Source organism: Stegodyphus dumicola, chromosome 2, assembly GCF_044657685.1.
Source record: "Stegodyphus dumicola isolate Sdum_Otavi_A_Nest chromosome 2, ASM4465768v1".
Taxonomy (NCBI): Eukaryota; Metazoa; Arthropoda; class Arachnida; order Araneae; family Eresidae; genus Stegodyphus; species Stegodyphus dumicola.
This window is the reverse complement of record NC_140769.1, coordinates 220,990,387-221,012,531: the sequence shown is the minus strand read 5'-3', so window position 1 is coordinate 221,012,531 and position 22,145 is coordinate 220,990,387. Positions and strand designations below refer to the sequence as shown.

Genomic DNA, 22,145 nt, shown 5'->3' with positions numbered 1-22,145 from the left:
AGTTTACTATTTAAGAAAATTTCTTAAATTTTTTAACTGCTGGTAACCATGCTTTCTGTTTTTAATGCCAGATAATCACAATAAGTGCTACTTATTGTGCTACTAAGAATCTATGTCTGTTGATTGATGAAATAGTCAAGCCCATTCATTGGTAGAATATAAACAAATTGGACACTTCACATCTAAACAAAGGGAACTTCACATCTAAAATGTTGTGGAATAAATAAATACTTGCATATGCTAATCATATAAGCTCAAATTAATTTAAATAACAATGGAATATACATTAAACATTAATTTAAATAACAATGGAATATACATATACATTAAAACTAATGATTTACCTGAAGCGAAAGCAGATACTCATGATCTGCATTTAGCACAAAAAGAAAATGCTGATGTGCATGTAAACAATTTTATAAATTCAGTGTACCTTTATTAAAAGGTTTATGTGTATATTTATATATTTAAAAAAAGGCGTTAAATTTATTAAGCTGTATTTCCTAGAAATCAACTTTCCTTTGTTTATATACAAAAATGAAGAGCACATATTTTAAGCATTCACAGATTATAAATATCTACCTGTATTTCTGGACTTTCAAAAAGTTATAAGACATTTTGAAGTTATCGTAACAATCCTCATTTTTGATGGAGCATCTGTTTTAATTATAAAACTTCCTGTCCTCATGAGAACTAATCACCAGGTAATCCAGCAAAGGAAATGTGTTAAAGACACCCCACTTGTGTGGGTTCCCTTGCGAAAAATTACCAAGTGTCCGCTAAATGAGGAGAAGGTAATTCAACAAAGGAACTCGTAAGGATACTCCCCATCTGGTTTTCTTGTGAAATTAACATAAAAGGAAAGGAAGAGGCTTTTCTGTGCATTATTATGGTTTTAGAGGGATGCTGTAGGTAAGTCGTGGCAAGCGATTGTTAAAGCCATATCAAGCGGAAGTTTTGTATGTTATGGCTGTACTGTACAGATGTTTTACTTTTTATTAATCCAGAAACCTTTGTTAAGCTTTAAAATAAATATTTAAAAGACCACTGGTCTGATTATTCATCTATATTGGATGTTCTTACGCTACAGTATCCACATGATAGCTTTAACTGTGTTTTTCTACAGAGGGCAAACCACATTAATATTAAAACAAAAATGAAAACAATATATTGCATACAATTAAAATCACAATAACAACCCTTTATTTAGCGTACATATATTAAAACACTCAATCGATTTCGAGGGGAGCTAAAGGTCCTTCCTCATCAGGAGAACGAAATTACTAGAAAAGGGGGGGACAAAATTAAAGCATTGGCAAAGGAATCTCAGAAACGCATTGTCGTTATTAGCACACACATGGTCATAACCAGATTTTGAATCAGATTTACACTGGCCACCTACTTTTACTGATCCAGGCTATCTGATCAAACAATAAAACATAGACTAAACAGTAAACAAATCAGTGAAGTCAAAAAATAGGGAGCGAGGGGCAACTGCACCTTCACACTCCTGTTTAGTCTATGTTTTATTGTTTGATCAGATAGCCTGGCTCAGTAAAAGTGTAATCTGTGTAAATCTGATTAAAAATCCGATTACGACCACGTGGTGTGCTGATAACGACCACGTGTTTCTGAGATTCCTTTGCCAATGCTTTTTCTTCCTTTTTCCCTTTTCTAGTAATTTCGTTCTCCTGATGAGGATGGACCTTTAGCTGCCCTCGAAATCGATTGAGTGTTTTAATATATGTACGCTAAATACAAGGTTGTTATTGCAATTTTAATTGTCACATTGGCATGTTTCTCTTCTATTCTATATTACATACAATTCATGGTACTTCTTTATTATTACGGTACATGTTTCATAAATGTTATAGAGATTATCGATTCTTCGCCAATGTAAACCATTTTCAAATGGCTAGCAGTTCTTATATGAATTCCAAGTACACCATATATTATCGTATTTTTTTTTCATACAAGTTAACAATTCATGATTACTCATAATTCTCTCATCCCAAGAATGAGTATTTCTCATGTTAATATATTTCCATTTTTTTTTTATGCAGTTAATTTTTTATTCACTAAAAAGTGAGAAAGGTGTTATATTTTTCTTTCAAGAAAGATGCATTTTACAAACAAAAAAATCATACAGGGAAAAAACAAAGCCAGCAAGATTCTATCCCGATACTGGATACTTGGCAGGTTATGCCAAAAAAAAAAAAAAAAAAAAAAAAAACTGATGAATTTCTTCTTTTTCAGGTTCTGATGTGGTGAGGTGATGTGAAGTAAATGGCAAAAATTGTTGACCACATACAAGAAAAATTGATGAATTATTCAGACTGTTCGTGAGTATATAAAACAGAGAAATTGGGAAATGCAGGTTAGGGACATTTTACACAAAATAAACCAGAAATAAAATCAGCGAGGCATGGTCCACTACGATCATGAGTCTTACATTGCAGAGTTTATGTGATGAAAGCCCTTGGGATAAGAAAATGCTTCTGATGTCATACTAAATGCAATGGAAGGAACATATAAACCTCAAAGTATACGTGAGAAGTAAACATGTATTTAACAATAATCATGGCATCAACTTTGTGCTTAGCAAACAAGTGCCATAATAATAAAAAAGTCATTTCCCTAAGATATGGGGAAAATGACACCTAAAATTCTATTATTGTTGTTATTATTATTAGCAACAACAATTACAGATTAAATACAAATTGCAAGACTTTTTTTCTTTTAAAAATGGAAATTTTTACCTTATTTTGTGCTGCTCAAGTAAGTGAGCAAAATTACTCTCTGATGGAAGTAAAAACAATAATGAATTCCCTTTCTTGCCAATACGAGCAGTTCGCCCCACCCTGTGCACATAGATTTCGGCAGAGGATGGTGCTGAATACTGAACAATCCAATCCACATGAAGTAAATCTAAACCCCGTGCAGCAACATTCTAGATACAACAAAAGACATAATAAAAACATAATTGGAAATAATAAAAGGAAATATACAGTTTCAACTTTTAAAACGCAATGGTAATCTAAGAAAAATGACAAAATACACTTTATTAAAACCTCATACTAATCCTAAACTAGGATAAATAAATCCTAAACTAGGAAGCCAGAACAAACATTACATTTTTTAATACTGAATTACTAATTATTAAAAATTGAATTCATTTATTTATTTTTATGAATGAAATTTTGCAAGAGAAATTAAATACTGTAAAGGCCCTTATTTTCGCGAGGCTTTAATTTTCGGGATTTTCGCGAGCCCGTCATAATCGCAAAAATTTAAGCCTCACGAAACACTTTTTTTTTTTTTTTTTTTTTTCAACTTTCTCAACTTTACTTAGTGTAGTAAAAAATATAGTGGTATATGTAGTAAAAATAATTATGGCACCATATGTGGTGAAAATATTAATTAAGAAGAGCTATAAGTAGTGAAAATATTTGTATGTAGTAAAAATATTTATATTTTTTAATTTCTTATGTAATTATCAGCGAAGAAATTATAACAATGATTAAGAGTACATCACGTTGTTTCCGCAATAACCCGAATGACAGGGATAAAATATGTGACCCACAGAGGACAGCAAAATAAAGTACTTACCCCAAAGTATGACAACTGTATGTTACCAAATCAATTATATTTTATTCTTCATCTTTGATATTGAATTAAGTATTAATATAAATAAAGACGAATAAATTTGAACATCAAGCACGAGTGATGCGCATCACTAGAGTTAACACTGCACGGAGAAATAAGTCAATCTATCTGGATCCGCTCGAAACAAAGTCTTGGTGTAAAAGGAACAATCAAAATTTGATGGCAGTCATTAAGCCTACTTGATCAATCCTGGTATTTCTGCATTTTCTTCTTTAAATCAGGAAGTTTGAAATCTCACAAACACGTGCGCGCGAAGAGTTCTGGAAAGGAGGAAGAAGCTCAAAAAAATTATTTTCTGCAATGATGTACAGGAAACAGGAGTAATTATTTTCTTGAATCTTCATGTAAAAATCTCACTAAAAGGATTTTCATCTATGGCAGACAGCATTGAAGGAACAGCAAAAAGCAGCAGGAAAAAAATGGCACATCGTATTTCGGCCAGGGAGAGGACAGACCAAAGCCCGTCCTACACCCCCGAACGCCAGCAGCAGAAAAGGAAAAAAACCGGTCCAACAACTGCCACCAAAGGCTTGGACGATACGATGACAATTCTTGAAGCGATATCGTCTGATGGTAGATGCCGGCTTGCTAGCACATTCCCTCCGGCCAAAGAAAAAGCACAGACCACCGCATGAACACTGCACTAGATGCACTTCAGTGACGCTGAACACTGTATGATAAATTTCATCGAAACACAGTTCATTGCAGGATAAATTTACTGACGCACAACACTCATTACATGTATGATCTGGTATAATAGTTAAATCAAATGAAAAATAGTCAAAAATTATTTTATCATAATTTCACTGTCTGGGATAAGTGCTACACATATGAAGTACAATCAAAAATTAATAACTAATACATATCATACAAGTTACTCATATAATTACAGCATACACTTTCATTACAATCTGTAGTCAAGTTACAATTTTCTCTTTGTAAATGGAAATTGTAAGCTAATGCCTATTTTTACATTCATACATTTTCACTGTTAATAAACACAACTCTGCATTAATGATCATTTTCTTGACAAGTTTCTAATTATACAGATTCTATAAATTCTTCTGGATGACATCAGTTTGCCCTTGAAATTACTAAATTCATCTAGACCAATTACTCTACAATTTCATTTTTTTTTGAACACATTAATTTTCTTCTTCCTCTTTTTATTATTGTTATATATGTATATATATTTTACTACTCAAGCTTGTTTTAGTAGCACAATTTTCATGTCTAGCTCGTTACTTGTAATGATCACTAAGTGTACTGCACACTTTTTTTTTTTTTTTTTTTGTAAATTCCATGACATTAGTCAACCCGGACCAGCCTGCAGCCAACCAAACGTGTGAGTGAAGGTGGCCAACCGACACCCACACTGATCAAGAAATCTCAAAAAAAAAAATTCTTTTGTTGGAAATAAATCCACTAATTTCCTAACACTTACAAATGTGTGTATGTTTTTCTAATTATTTATTTTTTTCTAACTTAGTGAACAAGAAAAACAAGCTCGATGAAATAAATGTTCTTAATTAATCAAATTGAACCTTGGATCAACTCTTTTAAATAATTTGCTACAATGAATTTTTGTAGTTTTGTAGTCTTCGATGTTTTGAATTAAGTAGTTTTTATTTCGAAAAATTTTTATTATTTTGAAAGGTCCATTGAATTTTGGCTGAAAAGCATGAGGTGGTTGTAAAGCCTTTAAAAATACCTCATCTCCAATATTAAATTTTGGTGGTTCTCTGCCTTTAACGACTTTATTTTGAGACTGAAAATATTTTTCTTCGTTTTGTTTCACTAATTCTCTAGTTGCTTTAATGTGTTCTCTCTGACGTAACAAGTATTGTGAAGGATTATCTACCGTTGCCGGTTCATTATTTGTATCTAGAGGTGTATACCTACCAGCAATGTTATGCAAAATCTCAGATATTTTTGGTAAACAAATTTTGTATGATTCTGTGATACAGTTTAATAGACGATAATCTACAACCATACGAAATTTTGGTGCATTTTTATCTTCACCAGGTAAATTCTTTTTTCTAACAAATATTACAGGAAAACTATAACTTGAAGAAGAGGGTTCTATTATGCCTGCTTTTAATAATTTTGCAATTTCTTGTTGAGCATACTGTTTTGCAATTTTAGGAATAGGGTAAGGTCTAGTTTGAATTGGGAAATTGTGAAGAAGTTTAAATTCTGGTACAACTTTATCAGTAGATCCTAAAGTATTATATGATTTGGAAAACACAGCATAGTTATTCATTAGCAATTCTATCATTTCATTTTTTGCTTGTTCATTTAAATGATCTAGTTTAAAGTCTGATACATTTAGTTCCTCTTTTCTAAGTTTAATTACTTCTTGCAGATTTAGTGTGTTGATTTGTAAAGTCTCATGACTTTTGGGACTAACAATATCCTCAAAGTGAAATGGCACAGCAGTTCCAATAACAGAATTCTTCCTAAGAATCAATTTCTCATTGGTGTTGTTTTCAACAATAGTTTGAATGTGGTTGTGACAATCAACTATATGTAAAGATTCATTGATATGGAATTTATTTTTTGATGGCTTTGGAGAAAGCAAAATTTCTTTGGATTGTTTTAAAGCTTCAGGAACAGCTAAAGAAATGATTTGAGATTGACCTGGCTGGACAGTTATATTAGAAACCATTCTTAATGAGTTTAAATTACAATTTTTTCTTCTTACATTAACTGAGTTGCTTAATTTTTTATTGGGATAATTTTCTTCAAAGTCCAAATGAGTATTATCTACTATGAGTTTCTTATTTATGGAATCTAACAAAATTTTGTTACTTTGAATGAAGTCATAACCTAGGATTATCTGATAAGTAGAATTCCAATTGTTTTGGGTGACATAAAATAAATTAGTGAACCATTTACTTTAAATTTTGAATTTTAAATTAACTGCAGACATGTAAGGGATGCATGACTCTTCAATAGTTTTTATTCTTACCATCCGAGAAACAAATTCAACTTTAGTGAATTGTTTAATTTCCTCAATAACATCTGGTTGGACTAAAGATAAATTAGCACCAGTATCAAGAAGAGCTTCATAAGTCTGAGAACCAATTTTAAGTTTGATTATTGGCAGATAATTAGAATTTTCTGAGTTACAAGACATCAACAATTTGATTGAGTTTCTATTATTACATCTTTTATTTTTTGCAAACTTGTGTTGGACATTATTGCTGTTACTTTGGATCTTTCTTGGATTATGATGTCTATACAGGTGTTCTTTATAACCCCAGTCTCTGCGGATTCTTGCAAGGGGTCTAAAATTTTTGTTGTAATATATCTGGCAAGAATCCTTAGCTAGTTTAAATGCTTATTCTGACCTTTTTTGTATTGACTATTATTTCTGTAAGGATGATAGTTCCTCCGCCAAGTGTTTCGAAATTGGCTGTGTCCCCTGAATGTGTTGTTTCTAAAATTATGCTGGTCTTGCCTAGGAAAATACCAACAATCTGTTGTTAAGTGTCTTTTGCTACATATATGACAAGATACACTATTAAAGTTGCTAGAATTTTGAGATGTAGAAGTATTGTGATTTATTCTTGTATAAGATGTATTTATAGGTTTATTCTGAGAAAGTTGATTTACTTTATCTGTTAGCTCCTGAATAATCTTATTCTGTTCAAGTCTTTCTTTGAGAAGATTATTAATCTCTAAATTTTGCTCAACATTTATACTGTTCAAATATGTTTTCTCATCATTCAATGCATTTTCTATATTACTTGCCAATTCTACAGCCTTATCAAAGGAAGATGGACCTAATTTCTTAACTTCAATCCTAATGTCTGTTCGGAGGGCCTCAAGAAATTTAGTGAGCTTCATTTTCTCTTTTAATTTATGTAAACTAGAATCCTCAACTGAATCTTCATTTATGTATTTTGTCGCTGTTGTAGTAATCTCGTCAGCTAATTCCCTAACAGATTGGTTACACTTTTGAGAAATGTTTGAGAATTGCTGTAGAATGTCCTGAAAGGATTCAACTCGTGCAAATTTATTCTTTAATAATTTTTCTAAATTTTCAAATTTATTTTCCTTAGCCACTCTTGGATCATTAATTAGGAAATCTAGAGCTTTATCCCTACAGTTTATTTTCAGAATGATTATTTTCTTTTCCTCTGACCATTTTTCTAATTTAGCAACACTATTTATTTGATCAAGAAAGAAATTTACATTTTCAGATAAGTTGCCACTAAATGTGGGCAGAGCAGAAGCTAGAGAAGTTGCCATACCAATGTTAGATCTACCTTTAAGTTTTGACATGGATGAAGAAATATAGTTACTTATGTTGCATTACCTTACAATCTGCTATTTCTATATTAATGTTATTGAGATCTACATTATTTTACACAAACACTTAGCACTCTCTCTGATAATTTACATATACATTTACCAAACATGCATGTAAGAGTAGATAGCAAAGTTAAGGTAATTTTTTTTAAATATTTTAGTAATTAATTAGGATCTCCTGTAACTTCAACCATGCATATATCAAATTAGTGATGCAATATAAGTACATTGATCATTAACACTTCAGGATTCTAATACTGCTGAACATTATTTTATCATTACATACCACAACCCAATGAAATTACTGAAATCAGCTTTTGATTCAAATATCTTAAAACTTTCTTTAAATATGCACACATATATAACAATACATATGAAATTGAATTTTTTGAATTATCCAAAATAGATTTACTCTTTCATTGCATATTACCTATCATTTATCATAAATTTCCAACAATATAAATCATATGTGTAGCAAATATACTATAGGTCACACATTTTATTTGAATTCTCAACCTGAACTAAATGATTTTTAGTTATTTCTTTTGCCACGGCACCATATGTGGTGCAAAATATTTATATTTTTTAATTTCTTATTTAATTATCAGCGAAGAAATTATAACAATCATTAAGAGTACATCACGTTGTTTCCGCAATAACCCGAATGACAGGGATAAAATATGTGACCCACAGAGGACAGCAAAATAAAGTACTTACCCCAAAGTATGACAACTGTATGTTACCAAATCAATTATATTTTATTCTTCATCTTTGATATTGAATTAAGTATTAATATAAATAAAGACAAATAAATTTGAACATCAAGCACGAGTGATGCGCATCACTAGAGTTAACACTGCACGGAGAAATAAGTCAATCTATCTGGATCCGCTCGAAACAAAGTCTTGGTGTAAAAGGAACAATCAAAATTTGATGGCAGTCATTAAGCATACTTGATCAATCCTGGTATTTCTGCATTTTCTTCTTTAAATCAGGAAGTTTGAAATCTCACAAACACGTGCGCGCGAAGAGTTCTGGAAAGGAGGAAGAAGCTCAAAAAAATTATTTTCTGCAATGATGTACAGGAAACAGGAGTAATTATTTTCTTGAATCTTCATGTAAAAATCTCACTAAAAGGATTTTCATCTATGGCAGACAGCATTGAAGGAACAGCAAAAAGCAGCAGGAAAAAAATGGCACATCGTATTTCGGCCAGGGAGAGGACAGACCAAAGCCCGTCCTACACCCCCGAATGCCAGCAGCAGAAAAGGAAAAAAACCGGTCCAACAACTGCCACCAAAGGCTTGGACGATACGATGACAATTCTTGAAGCGATATCGTCTGATGGTAGATGCCGGCTTGCTAGCACACTTAGGTACTTTTGAAATTTTTTAACTTTCGGTTCTGTTCTTATAAAATTCGCAAAATTTCCACCGATATATTCATTTCCGCGAAAATAAGGGCTTTTACAGTAATCAATTTTGGAAAAAGAATATTAGACGATAAATAATAATAAACTGTTATTGGTTAATACTAAAATAAATTAAGTATCAATTCACACACTTATATATTATTTTTTTTTAAATACCTTTATAGTTAACTCTTACTGTTAAACATAAAAACGTTCTCAAGCATTAGCTACATCATAAGCAGCTCAAAAACTATTTACCTAGGAGGAAGATTGAATATATACATAATGTAATTAATCAGTGATAAAATTAAGAAATTAAGGAATAGAAGAATTTCTACAACTTCAACCAAAAATAACTTTTAATAAGTTGTTAAATCTTAGTAGTTGCTTACAGCTTTCTAAAACTAAAATGTATACAATTATTGAACCAGTTTTCTAAGGTCATTCATTAAATAAATTTTTAAAAGTAAAGCATTCTCATACTTATCAAGTAGGAATAAAAACTAATATTTTTCTCATTAATTTGTACTAACATCTTATATATGCATTACAATCAGTAGCATCAAGAGCAACAAATTTAATACTACTTTCCTTTATAAATTATCCCAAAGTTAATATCTTCCTCAATTTAAATATAAATAACAGAGCTTAAGGCCTCTTTCATATATCTGTGCCATGATCTTAAATTTCAGCATTAAAAACCAGAAAACCTTAAAATCTTTATTTCTCTCCCCTTTTAAACAAAGACACACAAAAATTATAAAAGTCTGGTAAATCTGCATACTCAAACACTTTTTATTTACTAGAAAGGAATACTTGATAAACTAATTAAAATTATTTCAACCTCAGAGTTATATATTTAACCCTTTCCCCCTTTTTTCCCTGCAGCATTGAATTACAAGCACATAAGCTTTAATAATACACTTGCAAAACAACAACAGCAACTTACTGTGCATAATAAGACACCTTCTTTTGCTGACTTAAATGAATTGAAGATTTCAGTTCTTTCCTGCATAAAGAAAATTAAATTAAAAGATTAGATCAAATATTTTAGTTTCAAACATTTTATTTAATGTCAATGATGGCAGAATATGAACAGTAATTTAACTGCAGAAAATTTGTTTGCATGGCAAAATTTGCCAAGTTTTATAGAATAAATTGCCAAACTTTTAGCTGGCTTAGATTCAAGGACTTCAAAAGGGAAATTGTCTGTCAAGAATGAAGTAATGCATATAATTAAATTAGCATTAATTACATATTTTTGAACTGATGCAAAGATTTCACTCTGAAGTGAGATGGCATTGCAATACACCATATTTCATGCATGCAATATTATTTTTAAGCAATTGCCTATTACAATAAAACTCTAAAATTTAGGAAATGAATGTTTAGCATTTGATATTGTTTTATAGATACTGCAAGATAACACACAACAGCTTTATCCATTTTTTGCAGCAATTCCACTTTTTGTATGTAACTTAGGAAGATTCCAGAAGTCTAGCACCCTTTCAATACTAGGACCTGTCTTGAAATTTTAATGAGCAATTCAAGACTTAATATTTTGAATTATTTATTCAAGACTTAATGTTTTGATTTGTATTTCAGTACAGAATTTGCATAGTTTTTCATCAACATTAAAATTATTTAAATATGAAAATAAGAGAAATCAGTGGCATAACGATGTCTGGTGGCATTTTATAGGAAGTTTTAACTTATCATCCCCATGTCCACCAAAATATAAAATTAAATTGATCAAGGAAGCATTTTTTTTTATTCCAGTGGTTAAGTAAAGAGAGCATAATGTTAAATTATTTTGCAAAGTATTTTTATAAATTGGGGGGGGGGAAAGCAAGTAAAATGCCTTTTTACTAATAAGCTAGTTTAATATGCAATGCAAGAAATCTTTTTCAATAGTGATTTTTCTAGCATAAAATTTCATTTTTATTATGATACAATTTAATGAAAACTAAATTATTTACAAATTTTGTTTTCTGGGATCTAATCCAACAAATTGTACTTCAACACAGCTACTTAGAATCTCTTCTTTCTAACATTTTGCTCTGCAGATTTCAAAACTGCATCATCAAAATCAATAGCCTTATTTATACTATTTCCAAATGACAAAGCTAAGCCAGAAGATTTTTTTTTTTTTTTTTTTTGTTATTGTTGTTTATCAAATGGCAGGCACTTGCCTATTCAGCATTGGCCACTCCTAAGGCCAGAAGTGGTATCATCTTATTGTGAAGTCACCTATTAGACAGCCACTGTTGCATCCTATGGAGAAACGGATAGTTACAACTGTTCTTTCTCCAGGATTCAAACCTGGGCCCTTCAGTACCACAGTAGGCTCTGCTAACAACCATACCATATGGGTAGTGCTAAGTTAGAGAGTAGTACTTGGTTCATAGTGGATATGAGATAATTCTTAATTTGTTTAAGTTTCAAAAAAATTCCTCTCAATGGACAAAGGATGCAACAGAAACACATAAAGAGACTTAAGAAAAAAAAAAAAAAAAAACTTTGCACTTTTTAGAAATTTTTTTAGGCATGGAATTTCTGTAAGGATGCCATCTGCAGAAAGCTCATTGTAAATTTCAACCAAACTCTGTACAAACTTGAGAAGTTTACTTTCCAAAACATTGCTAAGCTATAGCAAATCGAACTGATATACATTCCATGCTTTAACACCAATTCAATTTCTTGTTGAAACCTGTCGATGCACTCATACATTGATCTTTTCAGTTTTGGGTACAAAGTCAGAGGCTTGTCTGCAGCCTTCTCTCTGGGCATAATTTTCTTCTTCCTGACAATTCTACTACAGTAATGCCTATTTCTTTGCATGTACCTTTTGCAAATTGCAGTGCAACAAAGTCACTTCTTTTTTCTTTTAAACAGACTTTCGGACCTCTCATCTTGATAAGATTCCTTGAAGCTTATTCCAAGAATTTGTAAATACTGAACGTGGTTGACTTCTTCTTAGACATAATTCCATAAAAACGAAAATGAAATCTCTCTCATTGCAGGCAACAGGATATGAGCTACTACTCTGGGTTTGATCATTTCCGAAACATCACACAGTTCTGCAATAATATTAACAGTTTTCTTAAAGCACTTAAACACAGGATTAACAGCTTCACAGCAAGCACTCAATTTTGTTTCTGAAAATCGCTTAACTATAACTTCAACATTAGTCAGAAATATCATCCATCTGTATGCAGAAGCTGAAAAAAAAACATGTACAGACATTCTAAGATCTCAAAAAAGTCACACGTTATGGAACTGTTACAAAACCGTGTACTCCACACAGATTGAGAGAGTGGTTTGTATAGGGTACAAATTATGCTTTAGAACTGAGTCATTGCTAGAATTTCTAAATGCACTCTAGCATTGTAAGGGCACTGTCATATCCTTGTCCTTGGCACGGTGTTATATTTAGATCATCCTGTTCAATAGCCTTTAAAATATCTTCTGTTAAGTAAATGGTTTTCTTCCCAGTTAGCTGGAAAAAAAAAACCTACAACTGACTCCTTTATTTCAAATTGTTTTTTTTTTCTCTATGTGAAAATAATGGATAATTTCACTCCTTTAATCTATGTACGAGAGCTCAGGCATACTGTCAAAGATGATACTAAAATGTTACATATTATTTTATGTAACAAAAAAGCGCATTAATACAAAAATGGAATTTTTTTGTCACCACTTCCGAAATGGTACCCACTGCAGGCTTTATTCGCTTTCCTATGCCACTGGGGGAAAATCAGAAATACTCGCAAAAAAAAAAAAATTAACACTCACGAGATTCCTCAAAGTTTGCAAAAATAATCACAGAGCTGCTATCTTATTCATAAAGCATGAAATTTTAACAGACAGTACATTAAAATGTGACAGATTCTATATAGAATGAAAAAGTATAAAGATCATTATGAAACACAAAAATTTAATTATAATACAGTCAAAAGTCGTTAATCCGGACTCGTCGGGACTTCGGCGATTCCGGATTATAGATCATCAGTTTAAATCTCGTAAGATGGCATGCGGAAATTCTAAAATTAAAAATATGAAATTGTAATTTATGAAATAAAGAACAATTATAATCTAAAGGGTATCAAAATTTACAAAAAAAAAAAAAAAAAAAGCTTAATATTTATTTGTTTACTTTATTAAACATTTCTTTCAATGTAAGTTGTTTAAGTTGCTTCGTTTTATGTGATAATACTTTCTCTTTAATTCTATAAACAGACATGATTTCTTGTTCAGTTACAAAGTTCCGCTGTTCAAGTTCCATTAATTGCTGTACCGAAAATACCGACTAACTTGTCAATCGAAATTTTTTTGTTTTCACTAACCTCTCTGTCACATTCTTCATGTCTTTATCCATTTTTTGCAGCAATTCCACTTTTTGTTTGATGGACATCGAAACATACTTTCGTTTTGTACGATCCTTTGAGGAGCTCCAGAATCGGAAATTCTATTTGACATAATCGAAAGTTCAAGTTTACTTTTATAAAATTGCTCTTACAGTCTGCAAAAAATAATAAGCCGGATCCAATTCGAAGATTAAGGAACAACGCAATCATCAACATTAACTGAAATAGATAATTAGATAATTTTAGCTTATACCGTCCGTTATACATAAAACACGTACGCGAAAACGTTTTCTGCACTTGCGCACACGCATATGCGCAGTCGTAAAAGGTCTTACACGCCTATGCGCATGTGTCAACGCAGCGCATGCGCAGAAAGTTTTTAGCTTTGAGGTCCGGATTATGGGTGTCCAAATTAACGACTTTTGACTGTATATACATAAACTATCAAATAAGAAATGTACTTCTTTCCATAAATGCAATAAAGAAAAACTTGACTGCTTGTGGATAATAATATTGAATTTTACCTCAGCTAGGCAAATGAGGGTCACACTAACATTCCAATAATAAAAATAAAATTTTATCTCAATTTATGTCAGACTAAATTATTTGATGATGGCAAAACACACTAGAATTATCTGCTCATTCATTTGCTGGTAGTAGAGTTACAGGTGAATTATTCATGATTCCTAACTTTAGTCACTGAGTGAATAATAAATGTCAAGATAGTATCAGATTAATAATAATCATAACAATTAACCACATTATTTAATCTAAACATTATTTAATTGACAAATTATATTTTTTCATATTTGCATACATGCAATATGAAAAAAAAATAATACTCAGTGATTTAAATGAATTAACAGCTTTTATAAATAATTCGACGTAAAAAATGTAGTCATGATGTTTAAATTTAGTTTAAAAAAGTACACAATATTTTATTATTATATGAATTCCGACAAAATTTTCAAATTTGCTTTATTTGAAATTTTAAATTTAGATCACTGCCATTTTTTAAACTAACAAAAAATTACTGAAAAAGAGCAAATTTTAAAAAAAGATTTGTTTCCACTTTCAAAAAAAAAAAAATTTCTTTTTTCTAATGCAATAACAACTATAGAAGATCACAGACAGTTTTGTTTAGTAACTGAAATAAAAACACATATTTATATGACAACAATGTTATTCTTTTTTAATAGCCTGTTATAATATGCTTTTGGTTTACATTTAAATGCCCTAGAAAAAGAAACAGATAGTGTTCAATCTCACATGGACATTTTCACAAAGTTCACTAATAATTCTTGTAAAATGTCCATATGATTTCACAGTGCTTTCACACTTTTCTTATCAATAAATCTAATTGAAATGTAAGCAATATCAAATTTTAATAATCCTTTTCAACATAGTCTAAGCTATATATGATTACTCATTATTATTATTATTGAATACAGAAAGTATACACAGGCTATCTGCTTAAAAAAAAAAAAAAAAAAGAGAATGCCTTCATGGAAGATTTTCAAGAGAGAAGTGGCTCACACTCATGCTGCTAAAGAAGAAAACCATGAAAACATCTATGCATCTAACTCATTTGCTACGATTCTTAATAACAGCTGTTTAATTGACAAAAAGACTGCAATGAAGTTTAACGGCCCCAATGGAAAAATATTTAAAAAAATTGAACTCTATAAATTCCTTTATTGTGCCACGAAAATTTTATTTTCCTGTTAACTCTATTACCACAACTGATAAAGGGATACACTAATCCATTAGTTGATTGCTATAAATTAATTAGCTGATAGCTAGACATACTAATATTAAAATTTCAGAAAACTAAATTAAATAAAAAATTGTGATAATACAATATACACAGTATATCCAAAGAAGGCTGGAAGTATTTCCAAGCAGATAATGCAAATGCAGCTCTATCTCTGAAACAAGGCATGCATTATATAGTGATATATTTTATCCATTCATCACTAAAAACTTTACGGTTTAGAAAGGTAGGTTTGGCCCTTTTGCAGAAATTTTAAGACAGAACAATGCAAAGTTTTGCTTCGAACTGGAGAAAATGATACTGAAATAAGTGACGTGAATCAAGCTAAACATCTTGGAAACTGCCCAATGACAATGAAATCATGAACAATGAGAGGAATGAAAATGAAACAAAAAACTGAAAGAAACAACTGAAAATGAAGAAAATGCATTAAAAGTTACCAAAATTTTCAAACAAATTGCTAGGCATCAGTGTAACTATTTAAAAAGCATCATAACAAATAATGAGATATGATGTTTACTGTTTCAGCCATCAACCATGCATAAGAGTGCAAAGTGGAGATTGGCAGAAAAGTAAAGTAAAAAATTCAAAATTCAAAAGAGATAAACGAAACATTGCTCAAGTAAAAGACAAAAAATTCCAAAGGTATGATTCAGCATGAATGCATTTCTGAAGGTCATATGTAACAACTATGTGTGTTTTTTATATTATATTTTCTTTCAAATATTTAGTGCAAGTGGTCACAATACCACCAGCAAAGTGTACATGATTTTTAATTAAAAAACACACTACGATGATTTAACATCTTAAGACTTATCTTTTTCTCCTGATTTAGCACTGACTAACTTTTAAGTTACTTCAAATGTCGCAATACAAGCAACATACATTGATTCAATGGGGGCCATTAAAAAGTTATGACAAAATTTCTTGCAGATAATTCAGTGAAGGTCTTAAGGTTTTTAAGGACTACTTTAAACAATTTTATAATCATTTCTACCAGATATTGAGCTATAAAGAGACTGTTTAAGGTTTATAAAAAAAGCAATAATCAAGTATGTTAAAAATATTAAAGATACTTTTTAAAATAATCAAAACAAAAGTATAAATAAGAGTATTTTATTTATTTTTTTTTTTAATTGGTCACTTTTTTTTAATTGTGTCATGCTGTAACAAGGAAATCTAGCTTACTTTTTATTAGTTGTATTTATACAGATCATATAATAGTTGAGATAGGAAATTTGAAAATGGAAATTGTATTTTTTCATATAACACAATATTTAATGTAGGAAATATGAAAATAAAAAATATGTTTTAATAAAGAATTTGCACATAAACGCTATTTAAAATTTTTTAATTTAAATTTGTGTTTGTAGAGACATTAGGTAATTTAGAAGCAGGAAAGATTAAAAATAAGCAATTGCCTTTGCCGGGAATTGAACTGCGGATCTCTGGAATACGCATTCAGCGTGCAGACCTCCACACCACAAAGGCATGCCAAGAAGGTAGGAGAAAAACCTTACATACTCTCCCCTTTTAAAAGGTGACTGGGGTTTCTAGGGGTCCCAATTGCCAAATCCTGGATATGGAGAGTCATGATCCACCACCCTTTTAGTTCGGGCACCGCTTGTAAAGACATTAGGTATTTTGGAAGCAGGAAAGATGAAAAGTTAAGATTTTACCAACAGATAAATGTTATAAATTTAAGGGATTACAGAAGTAAATGAACTTCAAAAAAGAGCTTCTAAGAATTTAAAATGAAAAATACAAAGATAAAATTACCATTCTCTTATTACAAACAGCTTAATTTTAATTCAGGTAATTGCAGCAGAAATCAATTAAAATCTGCAGCAAGAACAGAATTGCAATCTTTCGACCAGTACGGAAAGGACTGTCAATAGTACTGACTTCAATTAAAAAAAGAATAAGCTTAATTTACCTTTATATATATATATATATATATATATATACATATATATAAAAGTAGTGAGAATTTTCAAAAATTAAATTAAACTAGAAATTAAAATATTTATCAACCAGTACAGAAAGGACTGTCAATAGTACTGATTTCAAATAAGAACAGCATAATTACCTCTTTTTCATAAAAGTAATGAGAATTTTCTTAAAACTAAATTAAAATAGTTATTAGTAATACATAGCCAAAATTCCTATTAAAAACTCATAAAAATGACTTCATGCTCTATATAGATAGGCAATCAGTTAGCCCTAATAAGCAATCAAGAAAACTATAACAAAAAAAAAAAATGTGACTCTTCTTCCCTAACAAAGATTCTATGAACATGATCAAATTTCAAGAATCTTCTATGAGCTGCCAAAACGAAGCAACTTTTAAAGTCATATCAGAAAAAAATTTTAATTAATTTTTGCATTTAATTAAAAACTAAATCTAGAGAAAGGAAGTAATATTTTATTTATTTATGTTCTATTTTTAATAGCTGTTGATTTAAATTTGAATACATGTAAAACTTTTTAATACTAAGTTACTTATGAAATACCTGAATCCTTATTTGCTGCTTCATTCATAGATGTTAAATACGTAGATAGATGCATAATTCTTATGTACAATACATGATTTTCTTATGAGCAGTTTTGAAGATCTAAATTTTCATCATTGCTACTATACTTAACACTGTTTGAATTCTTTACTTCAAAAATTTTGAGCTGCTATTGATGGAGCTGTATTTGTTATTTAACAGATAAATTCTCAGCTATATATATATATAGAGAGAGAGAGAGAGAGTTTATTCTTCTTATGAATTCTATCATTAAGTATAACTATGTTAACTTTTCCTCTCAATATTCACTGTCTAAACAAGGAAAAGAGAATTACCAAATATTTCTTAAATACTGCCAACTTGCCATACCAATTTCAACAGAAAAATGAAAGACAAGACAATATGAATGGCCAAATACTGGAATTCAAAGAACAGACAACATTTTAAAAGAGAGAAGTATATTTAATTAGTATTTAACATACTGACTAGACCAAATGTTGGGGCAGGGGGATAGGATAAAGAAATTTGTATTATGATATTGCTTCTTATCTAGTCAAAGCCTGTCTGCATTTGAAAATTAAATGATTTTACTACGAAGAAAATATTTATTAAATAAAAACACATGCTCATAATGATATAGCAAGCACACTTTTACACTGACTACAGATGGGGGAAATGGACTACATTGTGTGAATAAATGAGAACATAATATACATTGTGTGAATAAATGAGACAATTAGGGATCTTGAAAACATGTCATGATAAGCACAGTAACACATTATTCAACTAACAGTTGAACAGGTCTGGCTATACTTTACAAATATAGAAACTTTAATAAAAATACAGCACTATAAAATTATTGAATGAATTAATAATTTTTACCTCTTGTTTCATGTTTCCATGAAGTCTGTAAAACTTGCACTTTTTTTCTCTTGCCTGTAAAAGGGTAGCCAAAACACCACTAAACAGTGAATAATGGAAATTCACTGAGCTCTGGGAGCACATGAATATTAAAGCTTTAAAACCACCCTTGACACAATTATCAATGATAAAACCAGATATGACAGCTAAACGTAATTTTGATGGAACAATAACAACATATTGCTTTAAATTGTTAGGTACAACAAGATTCTCAAACTCTCCAGATTCTTTACCAGTACTAGTTCCCACATCAATATGGACAGGATCTGAAAGACTCATACCAGCAAGATTTTCTACACCTAACAAATATAAAATTAATGAATAATTAAAAATTCTTGCAGATAAAAAAATTAAGAATTAAAAAAATTAAAAATAAATTTATTCTAAATTATAAAAGTGCACTTTTAGTAAACAAATATATATTAAATAACTAATACATATTAAATAACCTATTACTAATACATATTAAATAATCCTATTACTAATATATTAAAAAATGCATGCACAATGCAGATATCATGTAATTTACTTCACAATATTACTTCTACCTTGCTTTTTCTTTCTTTCAATTGATCCAGCATTACTTTTAATTACCTATCTATATCCAATCATCCATCTATCTATCTACAAGGTGATTCTAAATTGCTTTTACAAATTAAGAGGGGTGATAGTACTCATCCAGAGGAGCAATAATTACCATAGAACAGAGGGTCGCATTCCACTCCGAAAGGCAGAAAAGAGGAATATTAGAATTCCAACCTGAACATACAGCAGTGTTGGGAGAGCGAATGAATAAGACCAAAAGTTGTGCAATCGGTTTAATGATAAACTCACAGAGAGTGCATAAAATGGAGAAAACTGAAAACTTATAGTTGGAGTGTTAATTCGAGCCCAGATGGCAGGCACTCAAATGCACATCTTTGGATGGCAAGGTTTCAACCGCACAAACAATTGCAACAAGTTATTGATAATTATCTAACCAAGGGCTGAATATTATCAACTAACTCCTTCCACTGTATGCCGAGATTAGAATGAAATGTTCATGCTCCTGTCAGAACTTCGTGTCCTATAGAAAGGTGCTTCAAGTAGGATGTGCGCAGCACAGTAAGTCCAGGAGAATAGGATAGAAGATGGCAAAAGGGGGGGAAATGCTACCTTGCTGGTATTAAACCTACCTTGAGTTAGTTGATAATATTCCTTTGATTAGATAATTAACTCCTTGCAATCAGTTGCGAGGTTGAGACCTTGCGAACCAAAGATATGCATTTGAGTGTTTGCCATCAATGTCTGAGCTCGAATTAACACTCGAATGCCAAGCTTTCAGTTTTATCTGTTTTGTGCACTCTCTGTGAGCTTTTCACTAAATTGATTGTGCCTCTTTTGGTCTCTTTCATTTGTTCTCCCAACACTGTTGTAAGTTCAGGTTGGAATTCTAATATTCTTCTTTTCCGCTTCTCAGAGTGAAATGCGACCCTATGTTCTATGGTAATTATTGCTCATCTGGATGAGTTTTATCACCCCTCTTAATTTGTAAAAACAATTTAGAATCCCTCTGTATATATCTGTATCTATATATATATATATATAATCTTAAATTCACTTAGTTCGAAAACACGTTATTCTAATACTTGCGCAATAGCTGCAAAGTAAGATAATAATAATTTCTTATACAAAGTTTGAAATTTTGCTATTCATGATTTACTTCAAGTCCCCGTAAAACATTTTTAACAATTTACATTCAAGTCACTTTAAAACAATTTTTGGAATTAAACTTCCTATCTATGGGTTCACTCTTTTTAGATACTTCTACTAAAATTAATATTAGGAGATAACATAATCAAGATTTCTTTAGCAAATAAATTATATATATATATATATACACACACACATTGTGTAGGTAGGTAGGTAGGTAGATATAATAGATATTAAATTCAAAGACAATGCTCCAAGCAGAAATGAGCAAAGAGAATCTGGATGCATATAATTTTGAATGTATGTGTGTATTTGTATACAGAATTATTTTTGATGTGCTGTGTTTAAATAAACCTTTATGTACACTTAATCTTCAAAACAAAAATAATAATAATAATAATGTTAATTTAATTTCATTTAATCAACTAGCACAAGCATATTAGAGCTCTTTTCTGATTATAGAGCCTCACCAATGGCTGAGTCGTAAGACCACTGAATTGATTTAGCTTATAGCAAAGCTCATGAAGGCTATCTGGCTAAGGGTAAAGATTGCCTTCATGGAGGATTTTCTAATGGAAACTGGCTCATAGCTACGTTACACGTGGGAAAAAGAACAAAAACCCCATGCAATTAGCCTGTTTGCCTGCAACGCCTAGATCAAACTACCAGTATTCAGCGACTTTAACGCTTACCTACTGGTCAGCCTAAAACTACTGAATACGGGGTGTTTAACCCAAGTTCATTTCCAGGCAAATGGGCTTCTGCGTGGTTGATTTTTTTCCCCCATGTGTAACATGAATATGAGGCAGTTTTCCTTAAAAAGTTCTCCATGAAGGTCACCTCCCGGAGACAGTCCTCATGGGCTTTGCCATAATACCCTATCCTCTTTGATTATACATTCAAATGTTTATGACTATATTTCCTTTAACATTCATTTATACTGATGTGCAATGTTAAATGTATCTAAAAGTGCTGATGTAAATACAAGCACTCCTGAGAAAACTTAATATTGTAAGTTTAGTAGAAAACTTTTATATAATGAGTAATCCAAGCTGGAAATAACCATGTTAAATGTATGTGCAATGTTACACGTGGGAACATCTGAAATTGATATGATATGTAGCAGATGGAAGCAGGGGCAACAATCTGAATTATCTATAGAGATGGTAGCTGGCAAAAACATTGCAATTTACTAGTGAAAGAAAGTGGAAACTAAAATCTCACAACAGATGACTTAATATGCATTTGCCATTGATTATAACAACATAACACACAAATCAAAAGATGTTAGTGTTCATATAAAATTGTATAGCTTTCAGTGGTCTTTTATATGCAAACACAACAGTAAAACAACAGCTATCCACATATATGTAACAGAGTGCTTTAATAGAGAGATGTAATTAAATTGCTTGAATTAGTTTTTGGTGTAATCACAATGGAATCAAGATCAGTAAAATGTGATACATATATTGTATGGAAATTTA

The 22,145-nt window shown here is 30.8% G+C and overlaps 1 protein-coding gene and 1 long non-coding RNA gene across 2 annotated transcripts in view; one reads left to right on the top strand and one right to left on the bottom strand.

Annotated features, from left to right (window-relative positions):
* Nucleotides 1–2,611, top strand: part of LOC118191019 (uncharacterized) — a 117,292-nt gene extending 114,681 nt beyond the window's left edge. The window contains exon 4 of the long non-coding RNA XR_004758512.2: nt 2,257–2,611. This is a non-coding gene — a long non-coding RNA (uncharacterized LOC118191019). The remainder of the gene's footprint in view (nt 1–2,256) is intronic.
* LOC118191018 (ATP-dependent DNA helicase DDX31) overlaps nt 1–22,145 on the bottom strand; it is a 70,635-nt gene that overhangs the window by 19,040 nt on the left and 29,450 nt on the right. The window contains exons 10-12 of the mRNA XM_035361813.2: nt 18,931–19,268; nt 10,344–10,403; nt 2,760–2,950 (exon numbers count right to left, since the gene is read on the bottom strand). Coding sequence (XP_035217704.2) covers nt 2,760–2,950; nt 10,344–10,403; nt 18,931–19,268 — 589 coding nt within the window. The remainder of the gene's footprint in view (nt 1–2,759; nt 2,951–10,343; nt 10,404–18,930; nt 19,269–22,145) is intronic.